The 14,523-nt window shown below is 32.5% G+C and overlaps 1 protein-coding gene across 1 annotated transcript; it reads left to right on the top strand.

Annotated features, from left to right (window-relative positions):
- Nucleotides 1-10,692: 10,692 nt before the first annotated feature.
- Nucleotides 10,693-13,315, top strand: LOC141591806 (protein DMR6-LIKE OXYGENASE 2-like). The gene is made up of 3 exons (XM_074412288.1): nt 10,693-11,432; nt 12,003-12,262; nt 12,703-13,315. Exons 1-3 carry the CDS (start codon nt 11,220-11,222, stop codon nt 13,265-13,267), a joined length of 1,038 nt encoding a protein of 345 aa, XP_074268389.1. The 5' UTR covers nt 10,693-11,219; the 3' UTR covers nt 13,268-13,315.
- The last annotated feature ends 1,208 nt before the right edge of the window (nt 13,316-14,523 follow it).

Genomic DNA, 14,523 nt, shown 5'->3' on the forward strand with positions numbered 1-14,523 from the left:
CTATCATAAAACAAAAAAAGATGAAAAAAATAAACAACTAGAAAGAAGTTTGTAGAAAAAAATAGGGTAAATTAATTATTACACTCTTATAAATTACACTTTTCAAAACTTACTACCTTATAAAAAAAACTAGTTGCTTGTTTACTTTGTTCAGAGGCTCAGTCTTATTGGTGTCATTAATCGTATGCCTACTCCCGACGAAAATTTGTTTTTAAAACCTCTCAACAATTCATTCACGCGTGTTTTTTGTTCTGCTTCTGCACCTTTTATTATTTATGGTGTTTACGATTGCATGTATTCATGCAGCTACGAGCGAGCTTCCGACATTTGCGCATTACGATAAGAATCGAAAATATTATGGAAGTTACGAATACAATTTATTTATCCGAGTAAATTACTAGATGATCGATTGATCTTCATTATATTAATAATTAATAATTTGGTTTACAAGAAAAAGAGATTGTTCACTAGGAAATGACATGAAATTACTAGCAGCCAGGTACAGGACAACCTGACGATAAACTATACTACTGTTTTATTCCAATATAGATCGACAATGAGCCTCGCCTTGCCTCATTGATCGTCGTCCTGCAACATTAAAAAAAGAAGAAGAAGCAGAAGAAGAGTACAACACTTATATAGGGAGTAAAGCACGATAAAAGGACCTTAAATATGCAAAAGATTGTTATAAGGACCTGAAATTTAATTACGAGGCTGGACCTCTGTTGGTTTATGTCATTAACTTCTATTCTTTCCGTTTAAGAGTTTAACTTTACTAGCTTACTGATCTCCATCCTCTCCTATTTCCATGCAAAGTTGATTTTTTTTCAAATTAAGGATGAAAACGTCAATAGTTAGTAAAATGAATTTTGTTAAGAATCAAACATTTTTTCATGATTTTAAAATCAATAATGATAGTAAAGATAATCCAATATTTTTTAAGTTCCGTTCAGATCGATTCAGTTTATATTAGATAATATAAATTATTTCTTTCTTACAAATTCAATTTAGTTAGTTCATTTAGTTTAGTCTAGTTGATTAAGTTAAGTCAAGTCCATTCAATACAGTTCATTAAACTCAATTAAGTCAGATCCATTCAATTCTCATGGGTCCATTCAATTAACTCAGGTCCATTCACTTCATTCAATTCTCATGGATGGGTCCATTCAATTCAATTTAAATAAGTTTAGTTCAGTTCAAACAATTTCAATTAAAGAAAGGGTCTAAGTCTCTTTAAAATTGTTTTACGAGAAAATCCCAAAACCCATACAAACTCAACCTATATAAGGTTAAAAACAAGTATTTTTCAAACCCAAAATATGTTCGACTGCTTTTTTACTCGAATCGAAGTTACCAAACTCGTAACTGGCTCAACCGACTCGTTTGACAGGTTTGGAGGGAGGGAGTATAAATTTGATTTTGAATGGATCAACTAGGGTTCGTGTGATTTCACGTTTGGTTAGCGTTGAGGGCCATATACTGAGTACGTTATTTTGGTAAATTTTTGCATCGAGCCAAGCAACATTAATTGAGCTCGATCGCACGAGGTGTCTCGTCTCGTTCACTCTATTTCACAAATGCGTAAAAACTCGCCTACAAAAACGAGAATTTGTTTCAACTATTACCAGATTGAAGTAAATTTTTTTGTGAAATAACTAAATAATAATAATAATTCGACTCTATATATGCTAATAAAACCACAAATTCTCATTGAAGACATGACATATCCGTCACAAGCTTGTGACGGATACCACTTTACCTCACAATGTACCCACTTTTTCTCTCTCTGCAACACTATTCATGTGGTCCCCTTTCTCCACTAACCCATTTTGTTACCATTTTATCTCACAAAATATCCGCCACAAATGGTAACCCGTCACAAGGGAGACCAATTATAAAACAAACTAACTAACTTGAGATGCTTCCTTTCTTTAAATCTCCAGCAATCACTACCCTATCCCTATCTACCTCACTTTATCTGGTCCACTTCATCTCCCTTTTATAGCTAAGTTTTAAAGATAATTTTATTTGTTTATATATATATTTTCCATTATACCTTATATATACTTTGGCAATGGAATTTTACCAGTGTCAATGTTTACATAATAATGCCTCTTAACTTGTTCAATAGTCTTGTCACCAACGGCCTTGGCAATATTATACCAGCGAGCAGGAGTGTCGCGGTCATAAACCGCCAAGGCCATTTCAAAGGCTTGTTTCTGATAATTATGAAGATAATTTGGTTAAACTGATCAACCAAATTGTCTATCTTCAATTTGTTGGATCCAGCAATTGGTTGATTATTGAAAAAAATACTTACCCCCTCTGTCCCAGTGAATAGTTGACGGAGGGAGTACATACAAGATTGGGAAGAGATGACTAGTGATCATATTAAGGGGAAGAATTGTTCATATTATGCAATATACAAAAGTGGTTTGATAACAACCGTAAAATTCTTTTAGTTATCCTCTTTAAAATACGAGTAACTTTTAATTTGGTTAAATTAATTGTAATACTTGAATTGCCTTAATTACCCTTTATCATTTCACTTTTAAAATTTGAAAATACTTTGAGTAATTTCTTTTCACCAAATTAAACACGTACAATATCTCAACATGCATGCATGGGAATGGGAGTAGTACACTAGTACGTATTAATTAATTTCCTAAATTATTTAATTGAATTACTCCGTATAATAATAAGGCCAGTTCGAGAGCCTCGTTTTCTCGTTTGTCAAGAGAGCAGTTAACATTGTTGCGCATCTTATGACACACTTCATGCCTTTAGATTTTTCGACCCACTCGATTAATGATTTATTAAAAAAAAAAAAAAAAAAAAAAATTGTGTGAACCTTATATTTTGGCTATAGCACCAAAAAAAAAACCTTATATTTTGGCAATGGAATTTTACCACTGTCAATGTCTTGAACATCCTGAACGACGATTTCATAATGCCGCTTCACTTGTTCAACGGCCTTGGCAATGTTAGACCAGCGATCAGGGGTATCGCGGTTATAAATTGCCAAGGCCATTTCAAAGGCCTTGTTTTCCTTTGCTGTCAAGTGTGTACCACCGTTAGACGACGGGGGATCAGAATAGCAATGAGAAAAAACAAGTTTATTATATTGACTGGTGTGAGTGGTAAGGGCTCTCATCTCTTAAACAAGTGGTCAGGGTTCGATTCCGATTCCTGACTCTTGTGAATGAAAAAGGTCAAACTTGGGAGGGGTCAACCCATTAAATTGCCTTCAGTACCCCGGAGGAGATTACCCCAGCTGTTGGTAGGGGATACTCCTGGTCAACACCAAAAAAAAAATAAAGATGTTTATATACGAGTAGTTGATTACTTTCCAGAGTACTTGTTACACTTTGTGTATAATTAGAATCATGGTTACCGAATTCGCTCGGTGCCCTACGAATCGTGAATTGTTAAAAGCGAATTATATCATGTTGTTTACTGAAAATACATATAACACACATTTTATAAGAGCGAATCGCAATTGGTAAGGACGAATTCATAGCGAATTTGGTAACCATGATTAGAATGCTTATTTGGAGGCTGGTGAGGTCCTGGCTGATGCAGTAGGAGGAAAGGTGCGTAGTGATTGAAAGTGACTAGGAAAAAAAAAGTAACTTAATGAAAATTGATCTGAAGAGGAAGAAGAAAAAGCGAGGTACACCACTCTATATATAGGACTAGGAAAAAAGTAACTTAAAAAGACAAACTGCTAAAAAAATGATAAATTGGTAAAAAAAAATGAAAAACTGTGATAAATTGATCGAAAAACAAAAACCTTATTTAATTTACTATTTTTACATTTAAATTTGATCAAAATACCCTTGCGTAAATTAAATTAATGATCCAATTAAAACACAAATCGAAAACTTGGTAAATAAGGTAATACGAGTAGTCTCAGTAGTCAGTCCCTCCCTCCGTACCGGTCAATCGAAAACGGGTAAATAAGGTTTACATAATATGCAAGTGTATCGTGTATGTATGTAAACCTAGTTAGATCAATAACTAAGGCCATTGTATACACTAATAGTCCTATGTCCCGGTTAATTGTTTATTAATTACCTATTTCATTTTAAATTATCTTAGTTAATTATTTACCTTTTTATTCTAGGATTGCACACTCGATTTGATTCACTTGTCATCTAATAACTGATCGATTATTCTTCTTTTTTTAATTTTGTGTCAAAAACAAAAATAAATAAATGACCGGGACATGAGGAGTCCTCAAGAAATCCATATACATAAAAATCCAAAAAATAATTTCAAAAATCTATACGGTTAATTTCGAACATTAATAATACAAATTCGAACTGCATGTGACTTTATTTTCGAGCCGAGGAGCCAATGTTAACTCGGCTTGACATGGTTAAGTTCTCGAGTTGAGCTCGGTCGCACGAGCTATCTCGTTTCGTTCACTCTCTATTTCACAAATGCGTAAAAACTCGCCTATAAAAACGAGAATTTGTTTCAATTATTACCAAATTAGTGTAGATCCCGCGCAAATGCGCGGTAAATATAAGTCTTTTAATTTTTAGTGTATTAGTTATAGATTTTAGATTTATATCTCATAAATTTTTATAAAAAATAACTAATAATAAAATTAATCAAAATAATTGAATAATTCCATGAATTGTGTTTTTTTTTATGAAAATATTTTAGTTACATCGAATTATTTTAAAAAAAATCTTTTTTCGTCACGAAATTAATAATAGGAGATACGGTTTTTATGTATAGGTTATTTTAAATGGAAAATTAGTTTAATAAATGAAAATATAATTTTTTTCCATACATAAGTTTGAGCATTTTGTAAGAAATTTTTTAAAGAAGTTGTATTATCTTAGTATATAGGAGGATTTATATACTTTTTAAATTTGCACCTCATTAATATTTATAAGTTCACTCAATTGTGAATTGTAAATTTTTATTTAAATTGTGAACTTAAATTGTGAATTTTTAAATTTGCACCTCATGAAACAAAAAAATGAAACGGAAAACAAATAAAAAAAATTATTTAAATTGTGAATTTTTTTTAGTGAATGTTTTTTGTTACGAAGTTAATAGTAAGCATGTGTCAAGTTATTCTTTATAGTAATAATTATTGCATTACTGGAAAATTTAGCAACTTATACTTTATAGTTTAATATTAATTTTATTTTATTTTAATGAAAAAAATCACAATTATGAATTTATTTAAAAAATTAGCGTTTATTTACAAGAATGTATTCATTGAAAAGATAATAATTTAATGGAAGAAAATTTTATTTATTACCTTATTTAGCTAGATGTTTTTTAAAGGAAAAATTTTAATAATAGGAGGGATTGAATAAATTTCATTGTAAATTAATTAAATAATAATACGACTCTATTATGCGAATAAAACAAGCCAACCACCCCGCCTATCTCACTTATCTTATCTCCCTTTTATAACTAAGCTCAATACACTACTGACTACCCTACCCGATCTACCTAACTTATCATATCTTCTTCCCATTTAATTTCTGTTAATTATCGAGTTAAACTCAACCAAATTATCTATCTCCAATGTGTTGGATGGATAGCAATGGGTTGTTTTATTAAGAAATACTTACCCCTCTGTCCTAGTGAATACATTTGACCATTTTAGATTTCATTATTTTTCCGGGTCAAATCATTAAGATTTAACAATTATTCGGTTTTGATCGAGTTTGGGTAAGGTGTTATTATTTGGAAATCGGGATCATAGTTCAGTTGCTCAGGACAAGTACGTCGCAGATGAAGTTTTTTCAAATCGGATTCCTTGCAAAGGATAGTTTTGTCAAATTTATTTAGAATAATGGAAAATTAAGCTATATGTAACATTTTTGGCCTATTTGTCATAATTCTTCACTTTTCTTTTTTACCAATTTATTAGTACACTCTATAATTTTTAATCAATTTGGCAAACCACCTCCACTTTTTTACCAATTTAATAGTTTGGCCCATTATTATGTAAAGACGTCTAAATCGTCTAAGTCATGCCTTATCGATTCATAAGATATACTCTGCATATATACAAGTAGTATACAACAAGTGTATATATCATATATGTAAACCTAGTTAGATCAATAACTAAGGCCATCTTACACACGTACTAATAATGTCTCTATTCGAGTCAATTGTTTACCTGTATCATTTTAAATTATCTCAATCAATTATTTATCTTTTTTATTTTAGGAATATCTTTGATTGATAACTTGATACTCCGTATTACACACTCTATTTGATCAACTTGTCACCTAATAATTGGTCAATTGTTCTTCTTTTCTTGGTCGTTGTGCCAAAAATAAAGATAAACAAATGGAACATAGAAAATTGTATTTAAGAAATCTATATACATAAAAATCTAAAAATAATTTCAAAAATTTATACTATCTAATTTCAAACATTAATTTAAACATTTTAAGAGGACTACCTAAATCCCTAAAAAGTAATAATTATGAAAGATAATTTGGTTAAACTGATTAACCAAATTATCTATCTTCAACTTGTTGGATGCAGCAATTGGTTGATTATTGAAGAAATACTTACCCCCTCTGTACCAGTGAATAGTTGACGGAGGGAGTACATACAAGATTGCCCGTCAAAGCTGAACAAGTAGTGCTCCAAATGTGTATGTACGTATCTAGAGCGTATGTTTTCAATTAGCCGCTGCCTATTACAAAGCTTATGGATTTGGGTATGTATCCTCTGTTGACGACTACAAATTAGTGATAAAATACTTATTAGTTTTTGATTTAGCGGTTGAGAGGTTTGATGTGATTAAAGTCGATTGCAAAATTATGTACTAGACCTACGTAACACAGAATGCATGGTTTTAACGTTCAATGATGTGTTTACGATTGCAAAATATGTTGGTTCCAAGCTAATTAGTTTCTTCTCCGTTTCTTATTGAGGATTCAGAGGTCAGAGCCATTGTTGTTTGCTCCTTGCCTTCTAGTTCAAGACCATCCATCAAGATCGGAAACGCCTTAATTTAATTTAATATAATGCTTAGAATATCAATTGCCTTAATGTTCATCCTAAATTACAAGTTAGTTATACTAGGCAAATAAATAAGCTGGTTGATAATATGGAGTAACAACTGAAACGCCTTAATTTAATGCTTAGAATATCAATTGCCTTAATGTTCAACATTTCCGAATGCTGCAAACTCTTTCTCATTTCGTACATGATGTTCAACATTTCCTAACATACCTTATAGTCTTATACCTACTACCTAAAGTTTGAAAGTGCGGTATGTAGTTAGATTCAGCAAGTTAGTTTTCTTACCGAGTTCGATCTGTTTGCTCAATATTTTCAAGGGCGTCTAACACCCCGTGCAACCACGGACGGAGGAACCGGGCCTCCGCTTTTGAACACCTAATTTATAAGCCTTATTGATTAAATTCAATACAAAAATTGAAGTATAATACCCTTGTGCATTCATATTTAGGACCTCATTTTTTCTCGGTTTGGGCCCTCCATTTGTACTTTCAAAATAAAATAATAAAGTTAATCTATACTTTCAAAATTTTGAAATATAGAAGGCTCATATAATTTTAGAAACTTAAATAAGTATACTTTTAATATGAAACTAGTTTAACTAGAAGAGAGGAGAGTTTATTACTTTGATTCAAAACTTCATTTTTAAAGATAATTAAATTTAAAAATAGATAATTAATTAACATGAAAATAGTCTTTTTTTTTTAAAAAAAAAAAACATAAAGGTTATATCATATCATGCAAATAAGAAGAAATAACGCCCACAAATTCATACGGAAAATTTCCCGTCCAGACACGCCTACCAATGCTCCATGGAGTAGCATGAGCCACCACATGCGCAAGCCTATTAAAGTTCTACTAGAATACGTAAATAAAACCAAATCGAATAAATTACAAAAATTCCAAATATCGTCATAGAGTAGGAAAAGCTCGCTTCTCCCTTTCTTGCGCTTCTTCATATCATTAACTACCCCGAGACAATCGCTTAACATGAAAATAGTCTTAATTGTCAATAATAACAAATTTAAAAGAACATACCCGTGTAATTTGCACGAGTTTAAGACTAGTAACTAATTATAATAAAAACCGACAAGAAAAGAGAAGAAGAAGAACGGAATTTTTGCACCCTCAACATGTAATTTGGGACATCTCCCAAGTAGTTAGATGTAGATTTGAACAAGAGTATGTTATCAACGGTTTTCGCAATTTGAAAAAGTTTCCATCTTTAAAAAACAAACACGTTTTTTATCGCTTCGCTAAGGGTAGTTTTGAAAACAAGATTGTGACTTTGTTTCTTAACGAAATTTTGGTTTAAAAGATGTTCTGGATTTTTGGGAGTGTGAGTTTGTGACTTAAAGCAAAGAATTGGTACAAAAATGATGATTTATGGATTAAAATGGAGGGAAAACAGTTCTGGTTCAAAACTGGAGCGAACTTGTGCTCGAATTCTCACCTAAGCTCGTGTATGAACAAAGGAAGGGAGGTCTCGAGGGAGAGGCGAGAGTTCGGGTTCGCAAAACAGGGGAGAGAAACTCGGGTTTAAAACGCATCAAGAATCGAGTCCAAACAAGCTAGAAACAAGCTTGAAATCGGATTTAAACAAATTGAATATCAAGTCGAAATTTTGAGGTAAAAATCAAGTCTTTGAATTTTGAACTTAAAATCGAGTTAAAATATTATATTTAAAACAATAATTAAAATAATTTAAAATCGACTAAGAATCTCAAAATGAAATTTATTTTGAAACACACTACCCAATTATACAATTAAATTTGGAACACACAAATAACTATCAGAAATAAAAATAGGGAATGTTTAAGCAGCAAATTATCCAACCTTTACAAAATCTTTAAAATTTGATGTAATGTAAAAAATGTGTAATCAAAATCCAATTTGTTTTTATTTTTGTATATCTTTTAAAAGAAAGAGAAAAAAGGGGCTCACTCTGGTTCATTTTGTTAATGTGATCATTACATGGTACCGTCCATGTGGATGAACAACCATTCCTTTTTTTTTTAAATAGGTCTTGGTATAGACGGGTGGGGCGAATAGACGGGTAAATACCTCTAATAAAATGGGTAGGGGGGCAAGGTGGGACACCCCCATGTGCTTCCCACTTTATGATAAATGAATATTTTGTGAGGGAAAATAGTATCCGTCTATACGTATAGACGGATAGTGTCCGTCTATAATGAGAATTTGTGTTTTTTTTTAGAGTTGAGTTAATTAAAATTATTATTAAAATTTTGATTTTGATTAAATTTTTCTTTTACATAATAAATTTTAACGATTTGCGAAAACATTTTGCAGATGATCATTCCTTAAACTCCTAAAATGCAATTTAGTTGATTAATGAGATATTTTTATGACGAAAATGCAAAGTTCGTACTATTAATGTCTAAGTTGAAAAATTGGATTATTTTTAGAAGACTTAACAAAGATCGAGTTATTTTCGTTAATTTGCCTATTTTGTATTAAAGGTCTTAGATTAACTCCGAGTCATAAAATAACACGTCTATCAAAATTAACCGTAACTCAATCCAAAATCTTTTCCGAAACCCCGAAATAAAAATAAACAAGGGCCGTCAAAAATCAAAATGGAATGAGCAGTCATTATCAAATTCGAAATACATTTGAACCTTGATTTTCCCAAATTCGAAATGATGGAACCCGTCGAAGATGTTTAACATGCATATATGGAGATTCTTTTTAACTTCAACGAGGACCATTCTTTTAAAAAAAAGGACAAAATTCATTGTTCCAAATCATATTCTTTTTCTAACTTAAATTACTTTATTGTTTTTGTTCTCTCGCTAGTATCCAATTCTCATCGAATGTCGTCATCATCCAAAATCTTTTCCGAAACCCCCAAATAAAAATCAAAATGGAATCAGCAGTCATTATCAATCTTCTTTATCATCATCTTATCAACGTTGTTATCGTCTTCATCAATCCATCATCCTCATTTTCTCAACCTTAGATTCTGATAAAAAGAAGAATAATAAAAGCAAAAGGCATGTTCATTAGATGAGGATGAGGATCCGTGGAAATAGTTAGGTGATTGATTTTAGTTTGTTAGATGAGGATCACGTGGAAATAGGTAGGTGATCATGTGGGATTGTATATAGTTAGATGCCTATTATTCAACACAAAATTTTATTAAAGGCGGCACTATCCGTCACTTTGGAGTGACGAATACCATTTTCTCTCACAAATGACCCAAATAGAGGAGAGAGGGAAGCACATGGGGGTGCCCCCACCTTGTCCCCCCCTATTCGTTTTGTGAGTGACATTACCCTGCTCATTTGCTTCGAGTTCGAGGTTTGGTCTCATTCCCAACCAATAACCCGAATTTACGGTGTAGTCCCCATTCCTGCTAGGCCACCAATAGAGTTGGTCTTCGGGTAAATCTCTGCTTAACGGGATTTCATGTATCCTCCTGACCTCCTCTTCCAAAAACAGAGCACTCAAAATATCTTCTCGCCAAGAACCCGTATTCGCATCAATGAGCTCGGCCACATACATAGACGGGTTCGCTTCAATATTTGGATGTGGTATATTGATAGTGACTGATATACAGCAGGAATTATGGTAATAGTGTAATACAATACGGTAGGAATTATGGTAATAGTGTAAGCAAAAAGTTCATTAATTCCATCTAGCATCAATATGAGCGGCAACGGCTTAAAGAAGAAAAAGAAGAACAGTTACAACACGTCTTCGTTATTATCCTCACCTTCCAATTATTCTCTCAACACTTAAGTTACATCGCAGGATATAGTAGAACGAATCGTTGGTTTGATTGTTAGATGAGGCGTGGAAATAGGTGGTAGGTGATCATGTGTGTATAAATACCCCCACAGATTCTTCAAAATTTTCATAACCAAAACATCTCCAACATCAACTGCATCCACTGCATATATAACAGTTGACTGTTAGTTGACTAATATAACAGAATCTCTATATATACACTTGTACTCCTTACAATTGTAAACATAAGTTTCATAATACAATTTACTCAGATTACTCATTATCATATTCTCTCATCTATATTCTCTCTACAATACAATTCATACATTTCTATACATCTTCATTACAATCATAAATCTTCATCTTCAACCTATGTTACTAGATTAATACTAATCTTCTTCACCTACTTTCTTTCTTCCTAAGTTGCAGGAAATCAAAAAAAAAAAAACAAAAAAATGAAACTATTAGCGGAATTCCTAAGTGAAAGTAACCAATTCCCATTAGATTATAAATTGCTCGACCGTGAATTACCTATTCCTTTATATGAGGAACCAATCCACGACCTACGAGTAGCTGACCTGGTGTGTTTGACGGGGCCTACGAATCGTCGGCCACCAATAGTCCTCGACTCCGTCTATCAAGCAGCCATATCTGATGGCATATTTCAAGTATGCTCAAATATTCTCATTTCCCTTCTCTTATCTTATCTTCAAAATTTGAACTAGTTAATAACAAATTAGTTTCGATCCATTTACTAATCACGGTAATTTTTATTGGATTTTTTTTTATTGTTGATAAATGCAATCATTTTGTCCTAGGAAAGACTAAAGAGGACAAGGCCGTTTGTTAATGGAGTATATATTTTTATATATGAACTTATGAAGGCCATGTAGAGTTTGTTACGTGTGATTTATGAGGCCACTCTAATTTATAAGTTCGCTTTTTTTATCGACTTTATTTAAACGACTTGCTTAATATTAATTTTGATCCATTTACTAATCATTGGTAATTTTTATTTTGATGGGTTAAATTATTTTAAAAACGTAAAGATATGATTGTGATTTGAGACGGAGGGAGTATAAATTTGGGTTGGATATATTAATTTATTAATTATTTTAATTGTGTGTTAATTAAAAATGTAGAGTTAATTAACTGGATATGAGTGATTGTTTATATAATCTTTTAAGCACATAATGTTGTTCTTGATAATTTAACACTTAGTTTTACGTAATTACAAGGTCACCAATCATGGAATCGCCCCAAGAGTGATGGAAAGGGCCATGCAGGGTGCAACAAACTTTTTTGAATTACCCATTTATCGACTCAAGAGCAAGGCTGCAGAATTAAAAAGTGAATATTCCGACATTTATTCCGGCAGTTATGTCCATTTTTCAGGAATTTATGATAGAGCAAAATATTGGAGGGACACTGTGTTCTTCTACTGGCCCTCACAAACCTCACAAACCGTAAATATCCCTGATCATGCATCCAAATTCAAGTAAGTTTTGTTAATAATTTAACAATTACTTTTACTTTGGACGGGTATATCTGTCTAAAGTGTAGACGGATCAAATATATGACCACTTTACATAATAAGACAAGGTGGTAACATCCAACTTATTATTTGTCTTATTATAAAATTAGTGTAATATTTGGCCCACAACGACTTTTTGCATTTAGACGGATAAGAAGTGAGAATTCGTGATAATTTAAACGAGTCTTACTTAACTTATTTAAGTGGACTTGGTCATAAAAGTGTAGTAATATGGATAATAGATGACAAATTAGATGCCCATAGGCCGACCGGCTATGAGCCTATGACCACAAACAAAAATATTTTCCCTGTGAGCTTGGCGAAAGCTATTATACACTAATTATTTCTCAGCAAATTTTACGAGAAAATTTAACTAATATACACCAAATGTTTTCCATATGTAGCTCTTCTGTTGGATACTATGCTTCAAAAGTCAGACCACTTGCTGAAAAATTATTAAGTTTCATCAGTGAACGTCTTGAGCTTGGCGAAAGCTATTTTGATGAGCAAGGACTCACGTCGGTGAGAAGGCTAAATATAAACTCGTATCCGCGTTGTCCACAACCTGCATTAACTTGCGGAATACCTCAGCATAGAAATCCCGATCTGCTAACGATCACATTTGAAAGTGGTGCGAACGGGATACAAGTGTTTAAAAACAATCAATGGCAGAGCGTAAAGGCTCAACAGAATGCATTGATTGTGACACTAGGAAGTCAAATGCAGGTTGTGAGTAACAATGTACTCAAAGCACCCGTTCATAGGGTGCTTGTGAACGCTGAAAGGGGACGTACATCAATCTGTTATGCCATAGCCCCAAGTAATAAAACCGACGTGAAACCTGCTGCCATTGGCCGCCCAGGAGCAGAACCCGCGCGCTACAGAAGCTACAAATATTCTAAATATCTTGAGAATCACATGACGAATTATAGAGACGCAACCTCAGTTGTATCGCATTTTGAAGTGTAATTTGTTGAAAGTTGATTTCGGAAAGTAAATGAACTTGGATTTTAGACATTTAGTGATGGTTATTGTCTTATTCGTTTTAGTTGAATATGGATTCATATTGTGGGACCTAAAGGCTTTTAGTTTGAGACTTTTAAGTACAAGCAGGGCCAAATACTTGGGTGCACTTTCATTGGAAAAAGATCATTATATGACAGTTTGAAATTCATCTCAAAACTTGTTTTGTGCTTTTTAAAATTAAGATTTTCAACATATTGAAACGAACAAGTATCAGCTTTGTTTCTCTTGTTCATGATTGAGACTAACACAGAAAAAGTAGGCTTACGAAGACAAAGATGAAGAAGAGAGTAAATTTAGAGGGAATGATTGAATTGCAGAGAAATGTTAAAGCTGATTTTATAACTTGGAGATGAGATTGAGAAATTAGGAAATTAGGGATTTGTAGTTTGGATTTTGGAAAGTGTTCGAGTTATGGCGGTGTTTTGTGTGTTCGTCTAACGGCAAACTCCTACTGCTTTACCTTTGTGCGTGTTTTAGCTGCAATAGTAAACGCATCTTCTTTTAATTGTTTCTTAGTTCGGAAAAAAATGGAATTTCCATTACCATTGTATAGACCTCTCAAACGGGTCGGGTCCTGGGTCGGGTCAGAATACGGGTCATGGGTCGGGACAGGGTCAGAATACGTGTCAAGAAATAATTTTTAACGTCTTTTTAAAACGATTTTTTTAATTTACAAAATTATTTTTTAAAAAGTAAAATATATTTAAAATTATTATTTTAATCATATTCATCATATACAATAATTATATTGATATAATTATTAAAATAAAGTTTTTTAATAATTATTTTATTATTAAATATTATAAAAGTTATATAAAATTGACTTTTTGGTTGAATTTTTAATTTTAAGTAATAAAAAATAATTTTTTAACTATATTTTCAAATATATTAATATTTTTACTAAAATTCATGATTTACCCTTGACCCAACGGGTCGGGTCTCGATCCTAAAATAACGGGTCATTTCGAGTACGGATCAAACGAGCCGCGGGTCGAAAAAACCGGGTATGTAACCCAAAAAAACGGGTCGGGCAGGTCGGGTTTTCGAGTCGGGTCGAATTTTGACAGGTCACAGATCAATGCGATTAGTGTAACCGATATAGCAAACTACTTTCCGCGTTGAGAAGGTCATCAATGCTGTGATTATGTGATTGATGAGGGTCTCATCCCGGAAGGCAATTGAATTTTTTTTTCCCGATT

Source organism: Silene latifolia, chromosome 1 (assembly GCF_048544455.1).
Source record: "Silene latifolia isolate original U9 population chromosome 1, ASM4854445v1, whole genome shotgun sequence".
Taxonomy (NCBI): domain Eukaryota; kingdom Viridiplantae; phylum Streptophyta; class Magnoliopsida; order Caryophyllales; family Caryophyllaceae; genus Silene; species Silene latifolia.